Source organism: Passer domesticus, chromosome 13 (assembly GCF_036417665.1).
Source record: "Passer domesticus isolate bPasDom1 chromosome 13, bPasDom1.hap1, whole genome shotgun sequence".
NCBI lineage: Eukaryota > Metazoa > Chordata > Aves > Passeriformes > Passeridae > Passer > Passer domesticus.
The window spans coordinates 452,586-471,038 of record NC_087486.1 but is presented as its reverse complement, the minus strand read 5'-3'; the positions used below and the strand labels follow the sequence as shown (position 1 = coordinate 471,038).

Below are 18,453 nucleotides of genomic sequence, written 5' to 3'. Positions count from 1 at the left end.
GAAAGGAAAGGAAAGGAAAGGAAAGGAAAGGAAAGGAAAAGGAAAGGAAAGGAAAGGAAAGGAAAGGAAAGGAAAGGAAAGGAAAAGGAAAGGAAAGGAAAGGAAAGGAAAGGAAAGGAAAGGAAAGGAAAGGAAAGGAAGGAAAGGAAAGGAAAGGGAAAGGAAGGAAACTGAAGGAAAGCCTGCCCCTCCCGCCCTGCCAGGAAAGGAAGAAAGGAAAGGAAAGGAAGAACGGAAGAAGAAGGAAAGGAAAGGAAGGAAAGGGACCTCCAGGAAAGGAAAGGAAAGCCCAAGGAAAGGAAAGAAAGGCAAGGAAGAAAGGAAGGAAAGGAAAGGAAAGGGTAAGGAAAGGTAAGGAAAGAAAGCTTCCGTCCTTCCTTCGCCTTCTGCCTCCTTCCCTTCCCTTCCCTTCCCTTCCCGTGCCCCCTTCCCTTCCCTTTCCCTTCCCTTCCCTTCCCTTCCCGTCCCTTCCCTTCCCTTCCCTTCCCTTCCCATTAAATTCCCTGCACCCCTACCCATGCCAAGGCTGGCAACCGCAGGAGGGAGCTGATAATTTTTAAACTCTGTCCAAGCATCTGCTGGTCAGACCCGAAGCACAGTGGAGGCTCCCCTTGCCTCACCTGCTGTGCAGCAGCCAGCAGGCAGCCTCGCCTCCTGGCTGCAGAGCAGCCACAGAAAATTAATTTCCAGCAATTCTTTGTGCTCTGGCCCAAGACCTCGAGTGTGAAGCAGCCCGAGGAAAGCTCCAGGAGACCTACATCTGCTGCTCCAACCTGCATTCATGGGCCCAGGAAATCTTATTCAAACCCCTCTCACTCCAAGCACCTCAAAAGCAACAAAAAGCCATTTCTGAGGGGCTGTGCCTGCAGCAGCAGCCCTGGGCAGGCACAGGCTGCCCAGTGCCCAGCGCTCCCCAGGCTGGGTGCTCCCAGCTCCCCCCCCAGCCTCACAGGCTCCTCACTTGCAGAGGACACATCCTGTGTCCTGTCAGACACTGATTTGCAGGGCTGTATTGCTTTTCTGCTAAGTCAAGATTCTTTTTCCAAGCAGGTGTCAGGTTAGGGTTGGGTTAACAGCCTGATCTGGGGAGTGGAAGAATTACGGCTTTAAACACAACAAAAAAACAAGCAAACAAAAAAGATAGGGTAGAATCAGTGCTCAGCATTTGGGCAGTATTGCTGGCCCCAGGGGCTCTGGAGGGCACATCAGCCAGATTATCCCACACGAGAGCCCTCGGCCACTGCCCAGGGCCACACAAACACTGCAAGGCTGGGGGGCTGCTCAGAGCCCAGACCCTGCAGGTCACCTCGCCCTCATGCCCCCCATCCTGCCAACAGCCAGCCTGCCCAGCAGGGACCAGAGGAGCCCACTCTGAGCAGTTACCTGCAGGGCAGCACAACCCACCCCGGACCAGGAGCAGGGGAAGGGCCCAGCTTCTCCTTACCAGCAGCTTCTCTAATTCTCAAAAAAGCCATCTGAGGAAAAGGGATCCTTTGAAACAAGACAAACCACAGCAAAGCATGAGGGTTTTACAACTCGACTAAATTACCTCTCTTACAATTTCAGGAATTACACTCTGGCACATTGCAAGTCTCCAGTAAGTAATCCCCAAATGCAAACCTGATGAGGGAAGAGAATCAGAAGGGAAGAGCCACAGCAGCATATATTACCATTTTTTAAATAAAAACAAAGAATTGGAAGACTTTACAACACAGCAAATACAAGCAGAAGTGCTGGCAAATTACAGAGCACTTGGGGAAGATTTCTTTTTTTTTTTCTTTTAAGCATAACCCCGTGCTGGTGCTGCTTTGCCAGCGGGCTGTAAGGGGGCTGTCATGGGCCTCAGGAGGGCACCTGGACCCAGCACTGCCAGGCAGGCCCCTGAGCCAGCCAGGGGACGAGCATGGCACTGACATGGCACTGAGAGCCCCCTGCAGCAGTGCCAGTGCCAGGCTGTGTGGGGACAGGACCCCTCCCTCAGCCCGGGCAGGGTCTGGCAGGGCCCCCGCAGACCCCCACTCCTGGCAGGGACGGGTGGACAGTGACTGGGGGGAGAAAAGCTCAGGGGACCGAGTGAGCAGCCCAGCACACAGACTGAGCTCTGGCTCCATCCCAGCACACAGCCCAGCACACAGACTGAGCTCTGGCTCCATCCTGCTCCATCCCAGCACACAGACTGAGCCCTGGCTCCATCCCAGCACACAGACTGAGCCCTGGCTCCATCCCAGCACACAGCCCAGCACACAGACTGAGCCCTGGCTCCATCCTGCCCCAGCCCAGCACACAGACTGAGCTCTGGCTCCATCCCAGCACACAGCCCAGCACACAGACTGAGCTCTGGCTCCATCCTGCTCCATCCCAGCACACAGACTGAGCCCTGGCTCCATCCTGCTCCATCCCAGCACACAGACTGAGCCCTGGCTCCATCCTGCTCCAGCCCAGCACACAGACTGAGCCCTGGCTCCATCCTGCCCCAGCCCAGCTGCTCCCAGGCTCGTTCTCCAGGCAGCCAGCACACACAACTGTGCCTGGGGTTTACAGCCCATCCCTGTCTCATCACACACTTTTTTCTGTTGAGTTGGACTCAGTGACAAGGACAAAACTATCTATTAGGAAACAAATTACAGTTATTTAGTACTTCTAAAAAACGGCTGGCTTTTAGAATCACTTTGCCTTTTAATATTTAATGACCCAGATCAAGAACAGAACGCTCCCGGAGGAGCAGCCAGCTGGCAGGCAGCCCAGGGGAAAGAATTCTCTGGGATCATGGAGCACCTTCTCCAACAGCTGCGTTTGGTGGGATCTGGGGAGCGAAACTTCACTGGCTTTGGTTTCTGAGCTGGGGCAAGCACTTCACGTGGATAACATGGAGCCCTCCCTAAGCAGAGAGCAGAGGAGTGTGAGAGCAGCTCCGTGACCTGCAGAGAAGGGCAGCCCTGCCGTGGGGCTCTTGGCAGCATCTCACCCACCAACAGCACATACCTGGCACCAGAAACCACCACCAAACCAAAACACATCTCTAGCTGCATGGCAAAGAATTTACGGGCTAAAACTCTGGGGATTAAAGCATTGGGGACTAAAAATATAATGCCTGAGAGCTGCTGTTTCATCCAAAATGAGTATTTGATTGCAGTTCCTGTAGGAGGAAGAAAGTGGGTTGTTTCCCCACCAGGTCCTACGGCGCTTGTTTCCCACGTTAATTCATCCTAGACATGGCATAGGCTGCTGCAGGGCACCATCCTGTGTAAGAAAAGTGTGCACAGAACAGGACTGCTGAGGAAGAACCTCTGCCTGGGAGAGTACAAAACTGTGGCCAGGAATGAAACACAGAAGGGACCTGACTCCCCATGGCAAAAGACAATCAACATTCACCTGGATGACAAAGTGCATTGTAAAGCACAAGATAATTCAGTGATCTCAGATAATACCAGAACATTACTGCGACTTCCATACTAATACGAGTGCCAGGCTAAAGAAATACTGCCATCAACCTGGTATGAAAGAAAACACAAAGCTTTAGGCAGGGAAATTGCATTTTAAGGCTAACAGAGTTATCTAGTACAATTATGATGTGCAATCACAGGTGCTCCTAAACTCTGATATAACAAAATTCTGATGTAAAAGGAACCTTGTGTTCTAAGCTAAAAAGGTTGACAACTCCTGAAAAAAACTGTTCAACAAACCTAGCCCTTCTAGTTTTTCCTGTTGCAGAACACAAGTTGATTCAAAAAGCACAAGATTTTCAAGGCCTGCTCTGTACCAAAATTGGAGGCTTCTCCACTGCGTGCTGCTTTGAAATGGCAGTAGGGGCATAATTACATTATCGATGTAACTTGCTCTCTCCGAGGCCCAATCGTGTGAAACAAAGAGCCATTTACATAAATCTTTCACTAAATAGCAGGTTCTATTACCCAGGATTTAAACAGAAATAGACTCAATTTCCCACACGTAAGAGTGAAAGAAATAACACAGCAAGTCTGCGAGCAGATGTAATAATGGCTGGGAGAGGCAAAGAGCCCCAGAACCGGTGTGCAGCCAGGCACGGCCACCTGCAGGGTCCCTTCCCCGGGTGGGACGGCCTGTCCCCCTGTCCGTGCGTTCCGGGGCTCGGCAGGCAGCACAGCCCCGTGCCCGTGCCCGGCGGTGCCGGTGCTGCTGCCCCGGGCGGGCTCGGGGCTGGCACAGCCGGAGCCTCAGAGCCCCGGGCCCCCCGACCCCGGCCCGCTGGCCCCGCTGTCCCTCTGTCCCGCTGTCCCTCTGTCCCGCTGTCCCTCTGTCCCGCTGTCCCCCGGCACCTCCCGGGCAGTGGCTCCACCGTGTGGCCATCCCGCAGCGCCCGCGGGGGACCCGGGAGAGACCCGGGAGAGGGACACCCCGGGGAGAGGGACAGCCCGGCTGGCAGCAGCACACAGCCCAACACGCCATCCCACAGAATGCCAAAGGCTGGGAAATGGGGACAGGTATCCCAACACTTCTCCTAAAATCGTCATTGAGCTCCTGTAATGAATTTCTTTCCAGAATGATTTGTTTATTCCAAGGAGTTTTCTCCTCTGTCACACTGACTGGACCTAAAGCAACCACAGAGCTGACTTTGCCTGTAACCCACCCATGGTTCCAAAGGATTTTTCCCACCCCACTGTTGTCTTTGAGTGCTTCCAGAAATCCTCAGCACCTCAGCCCAGGGGTCCCGGGGGTTCCAGGTCCATCCCTCGCATTGCTGCAACCAGAACCAGCCGTTCCCCACTTGCAAAAACCCAGCAAATAAAACAACACCAGGAATTCCTGTGCCCTCAGCCATCATCCAGCAGATGCACGGACAGTTTTCCACTAACACCAGGCAGAATGGGTCGCGTTGGCCATTATTCCCAATCCAAGGAGTTCTGACCCCACGTACCTTCGCTGGCTGAACGTGTGCCACGTTTCCAGAAGCAGCAGGTACCAGCAGCATTTCTCAAAGTTGTTGCAGGGCAATCACCAGGCTGCACAGAGTTCTGCAGCACACAGACATCACTGCAGCTCACACGGAGCACTTCGTATAAAATCAAAAGATTTCAAAGCAATGAAGGGCTGCGTTTACATGTAGATCAAATGTAGCCCACATAAATCAAAACTACAGCCTCAAAGACTTGCAAAAATAATAATGTTTAAATTCATAAATATTCCAATTCTTTCCTTTTTAACTGCAGGGAAATAAGGCAAAGATATTGCAAATTCAGCTAAAGCTTTCCAGATTCCTCCACTTGTTTTCTGCTTTGGAAGGGTGGTGGCTGTGAATAAATGTAAATTAAAAACCCACTGCACAGATTAGTCACTGTGATAAAGATTGATAAATACAAAACCCTTTCACATAGGGACGTGCATATTTTAAATACAGGTCAATCCATCACACCTGAACAAAGTGTTTTGTTCCCAGGTCACAGACTCACTTTAAAACGACCCTGCAATCAATTAAAGGCCACCCAAAAAAACCCAAACCCCACAGTGGTGCTTTCCACTGTCCAAGGGACCTCTGTGCTCCATCCCCATGGACCACAAGTTGCAGCTGATACACAAAACCCCCAGCTGAGGCCACACGTGGGATTTCTGTGGGCCAGGAGGTGTTTTGGCACTGACATGGCCTTGAAGAACCCCAAGAGCTTTGGCTCTGGTGTCTCTGAGAGCCTGTCTGGTCGCACCTTCCCACCCTGATTTGCAGCACAGCAACATTCCAAGGCTCCACCTGCAGAGTCACAACAGAGAGAACCAGGGCAGGAGCCCTCCAGTCAACTTTAACCAAGGCATTTATTAGTAACTCTGGGAATCACCTCTTCAATGCCACTGCGTTCTGGGTTAGAGCCCTGCACCACCTACAAACACTCCCCACCAACAGGGATGATTTAACCTCCAGTTAAATTACTGAACCCCCCAGCTCTGCTCTCCTGCTGCTGCCAGCCCCACTGCCCCTCTCCTGCTTTGGCTCAAACCTTCAGAGCACCAACTCCGCTTCTCCTTGCACCTCGAACTGCCCAGCACTCAACAAAGTCAGCAAGAGGCGGCCCCAAGTTCTCTTTTCCAAGTTTGCTCCAAGTTTTCCCACGCCTTTCAGAGCACATCCATCGGTTCGCCATGGTGTGGCAGCCAACAACAGTGAGTGAATGAGGCTGCCCGAGCCTGCCAGAGCAGCTCTGGAGTTCTGCAGCAGGGCATGAGAAGAAATGGTTGCTTTTTTGCTCTTGAGTTTGTTTTTTTCTTCAGAGAAATGCTTAAACGCCTTTTTGTGTGCTCCTGTTCTAAGGCAAAACAAGAACAGCTGTAGAAGGTTAACAAAAAACATGAGAAACAGACTCTAGATTAAGCATCTTTACCTGTATTTACTGTTCAAAGTCCTGGCAGCTGCAGAGATATTTGGGTTTTTCCTTTGTAAAAGCATATCATACACAGCACAGTTTGGGTTTTGGTACAGGGCACATCACCACTCCAGGGGTCTGCTTCTATTACTGAGCCATTAAACACCAGAGCAATAATAGGTGCTTAGCTAAACCAAATCCACATTTTTAGAGACTCCTGTATTCCATCCACCATTCTCACCAGAGACACTTCAGCTGACCCCGCTGAGATCATTACAGGAGCCTGGTGAGTTCAGCAAGTCCAGTGTCATCTTTCCAGGCTTTCAGCAAACAGGAAAAACTTGTTATTTTTCAGCAGCAGTGCAACACGTCATCTTCCACTCCTACCCTGACCCATAAAGCAATCCAGTCTGTGAAGTTCTGACAGTTTTTGCTGGAAGGGCAGCAGCAGAGCTGACTGCCCAGCTGCAGGGTGGCAGCAGCAGCAGCCAGGCTGCACAGGGCAGGTCACGGTGGCACTGCAGGGGCACGGTGCCACACTGCAGGGGCTCTGCCCATCAGGGCTGGGCCATGGCCAGAGCCACATCTGTGCTGCTGAGCTGGTGACAGGAGCAGGGCAGCGCTGGGCTCGGCCTGTGCCCCCCACCCCGTGCCACCAGCCCAGGGGGTGCAGGGAGGGATGGGGCTCTGGGTGCAGCAGAAATGACACCAGCAGCACGGGACAAGTTGCCCTTTGCCTCGGCAGTCAGCTCACCTGGATGCTGTAGGAAAAGTCAAACTTTTGCCGTGTGAAATAAGAACATTTATTGGGTAAATCAAGCCAGCGTATTACCAAAAATGAAAGGAGTGCATTGGAGGCTGGGGAAGCAAATCCTTGCTCTGTTTGGTCCACAGTCCCCAGGAATCCGTGGGATAGGACTGAGCAAGGGCAGAGCTCAGCTCCTGGCTGCAGGCATCGCCCCTGTGACATGTGTACATGATGGGAACAGCTGACACAGCCAGGAGGAGTGACAGTGGTTGAGAAACATTATAATTACCAAAGAACAATAAATATTGATATTATAAGTGCACATTTGTGTCTAGTTTTATTGTAAACACTATCAGGCAATTTTGCCTGGTTACTTTTTTCTTATCTGAAGCCAGCAAACTCTCCAGCAAGCCCAACAAACTGAGATCAAACAGATCGTATTTGAGGGAAGGGATCTGCCTGACAGCAGTTTCTGATTTGGGAAGTCTCACCTGCCCTCAGTGATACCCCAAGGACAACATTTTTTGACATTGCAGATACTGATATGATGAGTGAAGCCAATCAAGTATCTCCTGTAGATTGATGTACTTTTAAAAAAAGAAACCCTCAGTTCCCACAGCACAATTTCAGCAGAAGACGTGGAAGTGTAGGAGCTAGAGCAGTATTACTTTGAATAATTTCAGTATTGCAGAGAAACCTTGTAACTACCACAGGAAAAGAGGAACTTGGCCATAAATTACCCTGCCTGGGCTTGCAGCCTCAGCGTGAAGCACATGTGGGCAGCCTCTAGCTCGTCAGGGTCTCAGGGGCAATACGGGAGTTAAGGCTGCACTGACACCACTCCTGAATATAAAAAGTAATAAATTAATGCTTTAGAGAAAAAATACCATTTCCCCTGTTTGCCTCAGGCTCTCACAGCACAGCCTCTGTGCTCTGTGCGAGGATCCCCATCGTTGCTTCATCTCACTAATTAGAGTTTACCTGCTGCAGATTACAACACGGGATTAGTGTTAAGCAAGAGCTGTCCTGCTCGCCCTCAGCCTGGTCCTGAGAAGTGCTGAGCAGCATCCAGGGGAGTGTTAATTCAGCCCTGCCTTGTAGGGAGGCTCAAGCTTAATAACTTCTATTCAGAATAATAAATTCACATACTTTTTTTTATACCTCCAGGTTTGGGAAGGGTTTTCAATTTCCCCATAAATCAGACCCCAAAGGAATCCCTGTGTCACTGAGGCAGGTGTCAGATCAGCAAAACCTGGGGAAATGCTTGTGACCCTGCAGGGCTCAGAGAGAGAGCTGCAACAGCAGTGCCACTGTTGGTGTTCAGCAAGTTAAACCCAGAGAGGACTGCTGGGACCAACGGAGCACAGAGCTGGGAATCCACTGGCACCAGAACCCCCGTGCACCTGCACTGGTACCGGCTGGCACCAGTAGTGACTGTGCACCTGCACTGGTACAGACTGGTCCAGTACTGACTGCAGCTGCATTGGTACCGCCTGCACAGCTGTGCTGACATCACCTGCACTCCTGCGCTGGTACCACCTGCACTGATACTGCCTGCACTCCTGCACTGGTACCACCTGCACTGGTACTGCCTACACTGGTATCACCTGCACTCCTGCACTGCTGTCACCTGCACTGGTACCGCCTGCACTGGTATCACCTGCACTGGTACCGCCTACACTGGTATCACCTGCACACCTGCACTGGTACCACCTGCACTGGTACCGCCTACACTGGTATCACCTGCACTCCTGCACTGGTACCACCTGCACTGATACTGCCTGCACTCCTGCACTGGTATCACCTGCACTGGTACCGCCTACACTGGTATCACCTGCACACCTGCACTTGTACCGCCTGCACAGGTACAGACTGGTCCCAGTACTGACTGCAGCTGCACTGGTACCACCTGCACACCTGCATTGATATCACCTGCACTGATATCACCTGCACTGCTGTCACCTGCACTCCTGCACTGCTGTCACCTGCACGCCTGCCAGGGCTGCCTGCCCCTCTCCTGCTGGAGCTCCCCATGGTCAGCACCAGCACCCAGGGGAGGAAGGGCAGTGCCAGCAGCACGGGCTCCATCCTGGCCGAGTCCCAGCTGCAGGAACACCTGCACGGGTGCTTTGGCTCCGAGCACTCCTCGGCTCAGGGGTACCCCGGGGGTGCCGTGCCCTGGGGTGGGGGGCACGCTCACCCAGCCCAGCCCGGCCCAGCCCGGCCCAGCCCGGCCCCAGGGCAGCCCGGAGCGCTCGGGGAGCAGAGCAGCAGCTCCCTGCTGGCGGTGGGATGTGCCCAGAGCGCCTCTGCCGTGTGTCCCCGTGTGTCCCCGTGTGTCCCCGGGGTCCCTGTGTGTCCCCCTGTGTCCCCCTGTGTCCCCGGGTCCCCGCGTGTCCGCTCAGGCCGCGCACACCCGGCACGGCTGCAGCCCGCTCTCGTCGCACGCCGGACAGCGCAGCGCCCGGTAGGACTCCCGGAATCGGTTCGCCAGCATCGAGAACTTGCTGCCGTGGCACAGCGAGCAGGGAGCGCAGCCCGAGCCCTTGCACTGGGAGCAGCCGTGCTCAGCATCGCCCTCCTGAAGCTGACAGCAGAAAAAAATTGTTAGTGGGTGTGAGGTACCGAAGTCGGGAACATTCCTGAGAGAGGGAAAGTTCCTGTCCCAGTCTTTGCCATCACGTTGCTCCTGACACACCACTGTGCCCATGACAATCAGTTCTCCACAGCAAGGACTTGGACAAAAAGGCTCCCAAAGGCTTGGGGACAATTTGTGGCTACTGCTAGAAAATGAGAAGTTAATGTGACTGGGCTTATAACACAAAACTCCAAACTCATCCTTCTCCTCTGCACAGCTCCATCCATCCTCCTGTCATTTCTTATCACACCATTCCCACTCTGTAGCCTCAGGTTTGGGCCACACTTCATTTCTTCAGGGGTTGCTCGTCACCCTCTCTGCCCAAATCCCTCATCACCACCATGGACACTTTCTTTTGAGCTGTCCTTTGTGCCTGCCTCTCTCCACTGTGCCAGGCAGCATCTTTCAAATCCCACCCTGAAATTCCTGGGAGCAGAAGGACTGCGGTGACCCACGCTCAGTTCCATGAAACTCTATCAGCTCCACGTGGCAGCACTAGGTTTTGTGGGAGCAAATCATGGTCAGACTAATTGGGATTCTGGCCAACAAAGACTCCCCCGTGAGAAAGCAAATGTAAGGCACAACCTTATTTCAGCTGATACTAAAATTTTAGCCTGAAGCAGTCTCAGCCACAGAGCAGCTGTGTTTAGCCTTGTCAGGCTGGAGAAACTCTGGCCTGCCCTTATCCCACTGGGAGGGGTGACAAGGGATGGAGCCCAGCCAAGCTCTGTAATGCCAGCCGTCTCCAGGGGAGGAATCAGTGGGAGATGTGAGCAGCACCGCTGCCCCCAGAGCAGGATCTCAGCAGTGCTGGTCGCTATCTCCTGAGGGAAACGAGGAATGGTGCTTTTACCCAAACTTAGCCAGCAGCCAGATACAGAGATGGATGGGGCCTGGGTGGTTTGACCAGGGCTAAGGGGAAAAAGCACTTTCCATTTTCTCTTACCTGCACATGCTGGTTGCAAGCGACCTTATTCTCCACATCTCTTTTATATCCACCACTAAGTCGTTCTTTCTTCTCCCGGTACACGAACGTCCAGTCATTTATTCCCTCAGTCTGGATGATTCTTCTCATGAGCTCTTTCTGGTCCATCGGTGCACGCACGATTTTCAGGTTATTGGTGTAGATGATGATCTTGCCAAAATCTACAACTGGGGAAGTCTGAAGAAGGAAGTTGCCAGTGTCTCACCAGTATGAATTCACTCTGCAAGCACTGATGGTCCCTGAGCTTCCAGAAGAGTGTCCCCTCCACCAGGCCAGCTCCCCTGACCACCCCCAGAGCATCCAGCAAATTGGTGGAGGTACAGCCCTTCTGGGTAAATTTGTATTTTTTTCCAGCCCTTTTAAAGCTAAACTTGGTCAAACATGTCCCTGAGGGCAGCACTTGGCTGACCTGGTCCCTCCCCCTGGTGTCATATGGAGTTACTGGGGCCTATTGCTTTACACACTCGTCATATTTCACTCCGAGTGTCTGTGTCAAGAGGCCTTGGTCAAGAGGCCCTGCAAAAGGAGACACTCTCCTGAGAGATGCCTCAGTCACATCAGCTGCTGTGGCGGCTGGTGCTCTCCTGGCAGTGGGGCTCCTGCTTCCCTGTGGGGGGAACACGAGGGGAGGCAGGTGAGCACGAGTGCTGCCCACCTGCAGCAGGTGAGAGCCTGTGTGTGCTGCACAGACACGGCGTCTCCAAGCACCAAGGGCAGCACAAGCTGGTACTGGACAGTGTGGTTACCCCAGGTATCTGTGGCTGGGGACACTGGGGAGGGCGAGGAGCCTTACCCAGGAATGCAAAACAAATTAACGGGCTGGATAAGATCACAGCAGTGCACTGTCCTTGGGCAGGGGAGATTCATTGTGGTCTGATGTTTTCAGGCAAACTGCATGTCCAGTGTGTCAGCAGGTCAAGTATCAGCCAGATGGGTTTCCCACACACAGCTTTGATGAGCACCAGGAATTAACAGACTTTCTGTGTGCTCAGATCAAGGCCATAAAATGTTTTACACATATTGTGCGTGTACTGCCTCTTTATAAGGACTAAAGAAGCACTTCTCTATCAGTGGCATTAATTATACGTTAAGAAAATAGCCAGTGAAACTAAGCTGTGGTTGTCAAAGTAGTCAAAGAGGAATTCTGGCTGCCAGAGGATGCAGACACCTGGTACCCTGATGGCAGCACTGGCTTCCTGCCAGCCAAAGTCACACAACTTTAATATTTTAAATATATCTCATTAACTTGACATCCTCCTTACATTTGACTGATCTAGATGCAGTAGGATTCCCATGTACAGATATCAATATGTATGGAAATGTTTTCTTTTACTCTGCCCAATGGACAGATGCAGACCAGGACCAGGAGGAGCCAGAGCACAGCTGGAGCACAGCTGGCAGATGCTGTTCCCTCCTGCAGACCCTGCCACGTGTGGCATTTTCAGCACACAAGATTCCCGGAGCAATGGCTGGAGATTCACAACCCCCCTTCTCAAGCCTGGCCTGACAGAACAGTTTTATGTGGATGAGGCTGCGGTGTGAGGCTCCTGTCACCATGTCCCACGAGCAGGATGTGGCTGGAGCTGTGCCCAGAGCGGGGACAGCCAGGGGCAGCACTTACCCTGCAGAGCAGGACTTGTCCCAGAGCTATGCCCAAAGGGGCACGGCCAAGGGTAAGGGCAGCACTTATCCTGCAGAGCAGCATTTAGCTCAGAGCTGTGCCCAGAGGGGACAGCCAAGGGTAAGGGCAGCACTTATCCTGCAGAGCAGCATTTAGCTCAGAGCTGTGCCCAGAGGGGTGAGGGCAGCACTTAGCCTGCAGAGCAGGATTTGACCCAGAGCTGTGCCAAGAGGAGGAAGGGCATCACCCTGCAGATCAGAATTTAGCCCAGAGCTGTGCCCAAAGGGGCACGGCCAAGGGTAGGGGCATCACTTACCCTGCAGAGCAGAATTTAGCCCAGAGCTGTGCCCAGAGGGGCACAGCCAAGGGCAGCACTTAGCCTGCAGAGCAGGATTTGTCCCAGAGCTGTGCCCAGGGGGTGAGGGCAGCACTTACCCTGCCGAGGCTGGCGCCGGGCTGGCAGTGGCTGAGCAGGGGCGCGCTGCCCAGGTGCCCGTGCTGCGGCTGCTCCTCGCGCAGGACGCTGATCCTGCGGGCGGTCAGGGCCGTGGGCCAGCAGCAGCTGCCCCGGGGCAGCTCTCCGGGCGCGCAGAGGGGCTCCTCTGGCTCGAAGCTGTGGCGCAGGAAGCGCCGCGAGTGCTCCTTGGCCGGGGGCTCCAGCTCCTGCCCGTCCTCGTAGACCTGCTTCAGCACGCGGCCGCTGTAGGCCGAGCAGATCTTGAACCTCACCTTGCGGGGCCGGCCCTCGTGCCGGTGGCCGGGTTTCATCTGGGGCTCATCCATCACTGGGACCGCAAGCTGCAGGTCCTGGAGATCAGCCCCGAGAGCTCTGGGTCCAAAAGAAGACACTTCCAGCCTCCCCCGCCGCATGATGTATAATTCAAGGTTTCTAGTAGTTGCTCTCATCTTACAGCAAAACTGACACCGCTGTATTAAATATTGATAGAAATTCACCAAGAGAAAATATCGCTGGTGGTGAAGTCAAGAGCAGGTTGGTGGGTGGGGGCCAGGCTGGACACCGCAGCAGGAAAGGAGTTAACCTGGAAGGAGAGGATTAAATGGGAAACTCTGCCCATGTTTCTGAAACCATGGAAATGCCTCTGCCACGTGCTGTGAGAAGAACTACCCCAAATACATCATCCCAGTAGCTTTTCATAATTTTCTGACAAGGTAAAAAGTTAAAAAGACAAATTCAGAGAAAAAGCAATCCAGCCTCACAAATTGCAAATGTGAATAATTCCTCTCCCATTCTCGCACTGAAACCCTCAGAGCACAAAGCTCAGTTTCATTTTAATCGAATGTGTTCCTCTACAGGTTGTGAGATCTAATTAAGATATTCTCTCGTTAGTGCTCAATCCCTATTTGTAATTCTTGATGCCTTTTAGGGCCTTTTGGACCATTCTGGGTTTGGTTTTCATTTTTAGGAGACAGTCACTGATGCAGCCCCAGCTGAGGAACTTCTTTTCCCCAGCACTGCCAATCATCCATCTGCAGGCAGCCATCCAAGCCAGACACCTCCCGGGACAGCCCATCCTCAGAGATCCCCCAGAGGTCACGCAGAGCTGGGACCTCACTGGGCTGGTCTGTCACAGAGGGTTTGGTTCCTGTGCCCTCCCTGCCTGGGCACCTCGAGCTCCTCTGACCTTTCGAGGGCTAAAACAAAGAGCACATGTGGTACCAAACACATCTACAGGTAACTGCTCTCCCAACACCTACTTGAATCATGTAGGTCCCCAACAGAAGTTAAAATCTCTCTCTCTCTCTTTGAGTTCCAAGATTTTAGTACAGATCCACATCAAGGGGGACTCTGCCTTGGCAGGATGTAGGCAGAGGGCTTCATTTAACTTCTTTCAGCCCAAACCCAGCACTGTTAAAGCTTAAAGCTCTCAACAGGTTAATTCTTTGTGTCTTTTGAAAGTTTGTTCCTGAAGTCCCAGGATGACACCTTAGAAGCTGCCTGCTGATAACTCCACTGCACAGCCCTTCCACCACCAAAGAGCCACCACGAGCAGTTTCTGTCACGACAGACGCCGCCCTGAGGGTCCCTTGGGCTGTGGCAGCCCCATCACGAGCAAACGTAGAAAATGTTTCCTGCACCAAGCGAGCAGGCCTGAACAGGCCCGGGCAAGCGCCCAGCACGGAGCCGCCCCTGGCATCCCGCAGCAGCGCTGCTGCCAGGCTCCTTCTGCTGCACGGCAGAGCCTCACCTGTGTGAGAGCTGGGATTTGCAGGGGCCACACTCGGCTCTTGCTGCATTCCCTGGGAAGCCAGATCCAGCCCTTGCCCCATGAACCCTACTGAATCTGGCTCAGACTGCTGCTTTTGAGAGGGTCCCCAGGGCCAGAACCTGACACAAATCGCACTGTGAGACACCTCAGCTGGAGTTCGCTTTCTTTTGACCGAGGGAACAACCAGGCAGGGAAGGCAGTTCAAAGCAGCAATGCAGCACAGAGCAGGAGCAGCGCTGCGAGCCGAGCAGCGCCGCTGCACAGCTGCTCACAGGTGTGCCACAGCTCAGAGCCACGCCGTGCTGCTGGCACAGCCCGTGCCCGGCCTCCTGCCACCCAGAGCCCTGCAGGACAGCTCCCGGGTCACCCCCGGCCCCAGAGCCACACGCTTCTCCATGTCTGTGCACTGACAGCTCCTGCACAGTTCCCCAAAGGGCCGGTCTGCACTGCTCAGCTGTTCTGAGCACCCCGAGTCAGTAAAATCCGAACGGGGACTTCCCGGTGCTGTTTGATGAGGCCATCCCCAGCGCCACCCGGGAGCGTGCGGGGCTGGCACGGCTGGGTGCGGGATGGAGGGGCCCTGGCACGGGTGGGTGCGGGAGCCCTGGCACGGGTGGGTGCGGGAGCCCTGGCAGGGGTAGGTGCGGGTGTGGGATGCGGGAGCCCTGGCACGGGTGGGTGCGGGATGCAGGAGCCCTGGCACGGGTAGGGGTGGGTGCGGGATGCGGGAGCCCTGGCACGGGTACGTGCGGGATGCAGGAGCCCTGGCACGGGTGGGTGCGGGATGCAGGAGCCCTGGCACGGGTAGGGGTGGGTGCGGGATGCGGGAGCCCTGGCACGGGTACGTGCGGGATGCAGGAGCCCCCGCCGCCCGCACAGCTCCCGGGGCCAGCGGGGGTTTTTTTCCCCACAGCCCGCACGAGCCTTACTAAAAATGCAACAAAAATAATTTAGCATTCAACAGTGAAATCATTAAGCTGCACGACCCAGATCATCACAGCACTATATTTGACTGCAGACTCCGCTCCGCTGCATTTTAATGGCATCTGTCTTCCGAGCGTGGGCCTGTGCCCCGCAGCAGGGAGCACGGGGCAGCCGGAGGCGCCGCAGAGCAAAGAGCAGCCCTCGCCCCCAGCAGCACAGCCGGGGCTCTGCGGAGCGGGGCCCGAAGAACAGCCACGGGGAGCTGGACTTTGAAGCGTGTTTCCACCTGCAAGTTTGGCTGGGAAACGCTTTGATGTGCTGTGCTTGCTCAGAGCAAGCCCTGCTGCCCTCCTCGCCCTGCACGGAGCAGCAGGATGGGGTTCAGCTGCAGCAGTGCCCTGCTCGCATCACCACGGGCACACAGCATCCGAGGATGTGTCCCAACGCCCCGTGTGACACAGAGCAAGGCCTGGCGGGGCATTCACAGCACAGCCACCACTCCCTCTGGCCTGGCAGCCTGCGCCTGGATTTCATCACTCCTTGTGCCAGGAGATACTGGCATCTGCAGAAGAGAACCTCAAAAAGTGCAAGTATTCTGCTAACAACTGCTCGGGAGTTTCCTATTCAGCAGCACTGAGACAGCCTCAGCTGGCACTCTTTTACAAACTGTCCACATGAGCCAAGACAGAGGTCTGCTTCCAGCTGTCTCCAATTGATATCTGCCAGCAGCTCAGAACATCTGTAATCTTTTATCTGACATTAAATAATACATTTTTTTAAATGAACAGTTTTAAAAGGGTGTAGAAGTTTTAAAATATGAGCTGCCCCAGCCAGACCTGACGGGTCATGCAGTGCTCAGGGCTGGCTGTGCCATGTTCAGGGTTTGGTTTGGGATCCCCAGGGTGGGAGGGCCCTCAGAGGTACCTAATGCAGGCCCCCCAAATCAGCCTGGTCAGTGTTCCTGCTCCTACAGAGATGTACTGGATCTGTTGAGTGTCATCTGCAGGAAAGAGGCACAAAAGAGCAGCACACAGAGCTGCAGTGGGTGGCACTGCACAAGCAGCCCTGGCACTGATGGCCCTAACTACAGCACAACTATTTCCAAACCATGGAAATCATTGCAGGATTGGCTCAGGTGTCAGCTCTGATGTTCAGAGCAGGAGACACTAGTTTGTCTCCAGGGGAAGCAGCCTGACCCACACCAAGCGTTTTTGGCATTCCTGGCCATCATCATCCTCTGCCAGGACTTACACAGACAGCTTGAAGCACCGGCCAGGTGGGTGGTTCCTGCTGTGAAACACAGGGGCAGGCACAGATCCTGTGAAAATCCGAGGAGCTGAAGCAGGAGTTCTCTTCCCTCCCAGTCAGAGCACAGCCTGGCTCCCACAGCCAAGGGACGGCTTGGCTGCTGCAGAGGGAGGTGGGTGGTACAGCCCGGCTCCCCCAGAGCTCTTCTTCTTCTCTGAGCTCCTGCAGCATCAGCAATCAGAGGCTGGTTGCTCACTGTCAGCCCTGGGTCAGCAACCCCCACCGCCGGCGTTCCCAAACATCCCTCTCGTGCCCAAATTCCAAAGAGGAATTGTTCCAAAGAGGGCTGAAGGCTGGGGCTGGGGCCGGCAGCGCTGCAGGGAGCAGCAGCCCCGTGCCCACAGCAGCACGGGCTGAGCCTCTGATGCAGACACCTCACAGCTCCTCGGGAGTCCTGAGCCTAATTAAGCTGAGAGTGATGTCATGCTGCATCACCTGCCCCCACGAGGGGCTGACACGGCTCGCTTTTGTGCTCAGCCTGCTGTTCCCACAAAAACGCCAAAGTCACGGGTTATTTAAAACTCCGGATGCTTTAACACTGCACCGAGCTGGATTCACAAGGCATGAGGGTGCACAGAGCCACACGCACACACCTTCACACACGCCGTGAGCCCACGGGACTCCATTTTCCAGCAATCCAAGGTAAGGTTTCCCGGAGCCGGCAGAAGGCAGGGCCCGCTGCACATTCCTGGAGGCTGAAGTCAGCGGGAGTGGAGGACGCCCAGCACCTCCGGGAGGGCAGGCAGGCTCCGTGATGAAAGCCAGCTTACTCTGCACCTGCCTCAGTAAGCACAAAAATCCTGAAGTCACAAAGAAACAAAGGAGAAAACAGGAAAAGGCGCTTCAAAGAGGGAAATTCCCAGGTGCTGAGTTTTATCTGTGGGCACAGCTCTGCCTGGGCTTCTCCTGAGAGCAGCAGCACAGCCTGGGACCAGAGCCCAGGAAAACACATGTGCAGTAGGCAAGGAACAGCCAGGGCACAGGGAAACGGTGCTTTGCTGGATAAACCCACCTGGTGATGGAGGTGAGCCCCCAAGAGCCTGCTCTGCCCTGCAGACATGCAAACTGCTCTGCCAGCCCAGGGCAGCTCCAGCACCAGGGCTCCAGCCCTGTGTGTGCTCAGCAGGCTCAGGAGCAGCCTGGTCTGCTCCCCAGACCTCCTCCCACAGGCAGCTCTGCTCTCTGAGTGGGAGAACCCAATTCAAACTGAGCCCCAGAGCTCACAAGCCCCAGGGCAAGCAGCTGAACCAGCCCCTCCTGCACCCGGTAAAGCAGCAGCACACCTGCAGTGCTTGGGTCAGTGCTCACCTCTCCAAGCTGCCCCTCTTGCTCTGCACCATCCCCTCCCGGAGCCGGGGGTGCAGAGCAGCAGGATTTATAGCCTGCTCCTGCCTGCAGCACTCGCTGGGGTCACGAGCACCTGGGAGCAGCGAGGGTGATGCAAGCAGCATCAAGGGCCGTTTCCATGTGTTTAATCAGGTAACTGCAGCCTGCTGTTTCTGCTGTCAAACATACATGGCCCCCTCTGGGGCCTGTGTTCAGGTCCATGCTACTTGGAAACCCTGAATTCTTGTCTTGGGGGATTAAACCTGCACCCCTGCGGGTTCAGCAGTGATGGGGCAGATCCCAGAGAAGCAGGATGCTGTGCTGGTGTTCGTGGTTCTGCTCTGCACTG

General features: G+C 54.4%; 1 protein-coding gene and 1 long non-coding RNA gene across 3 annotated transcripts; both read right to left on the bottom strand.

The window, feature by feature from the left end:
- Positions 1 to 9,475: 9,475 nt before the first annotated feature.
- GRXCR2 (glutaredoxin and cysteine rich domain containing 2) lies at positions 9,476 to 14,376 on the bottom strand. 2 transcript variants are annotated; one of them, XM_064388119.1, is made up of 4 exons: positions 12,865 to 14,376; positions 11,098 to 11,119; positions 10,665 to 10,897; positions 9,476 to 9,661 (listed from the first exon to the last, which is right to left on the bottom strand). In XM_064388119.1, exons 1-4 carry the CDS (start codon positions 13,222 to 13,224, stop codon positions 9,476 to 9,478), a joined length of 801 nt encoding a protein of 266 aa, XP_064244189.1. In that variant the 5' UTR covers positions 13,225 to 14,376. The 2 variants fall into 2 exon arrangements, 1 of the variants encoding a protein (XP_064244189.1); XR_010347317.1 differs by lacking the exon at positions 12,865 to 14,376 and having other exon boundaries at positions 9,556 to 9,661; positions 10,659 to 11,277.
- A 1,693-nt stretch (positions 14,377 to 16,069) lies between these two features.
- Positions 16,070 to 18,196, bottom strand: LOC135280309 (uncharacterized). The gene is made up of 2 exons (XR_010347318.1): positions 18,087 to 18,196; positions 16,070 to 17,578 (listed from the first exon to the last, which is right to left on the bottom strand). It is a non-coding gene; the product is annotated as an uncharacterized LOC135280309 (long non-coding RNA).
- Between the last annotated feature and the right edge of the window lie 257 nt (positions 18,197 to 18,453).

What these genes read in the sequence shown, in the direction of transcription:
- GRXCR2 (XM_064388119.1), bottom strand. Translation starts at nt 13,224, where the DNA reads ATGAGAGCAACTACTAGAAACCTTGAATTATACATCATGCGGCGGGGG. An exon ending in GGAGGGACCAGGTCAGCCAA is followed by an intron (nt 10,898 to 11,097) that starts GTGCTGCCCTCA and finishes CATACTGGTGAG; the next exon opens with ACACTGGCAACTTCCTTCTT. An exon ending in AGGTCGCTTGCAACCAGCAT is followed by an intron (nt 9,662 to 10,664) that starts GTGCAGGTAAGA and finishes TTCTGCTGTCAG; the next exon opens with CTTCAGGAGGGCGATGCTGA.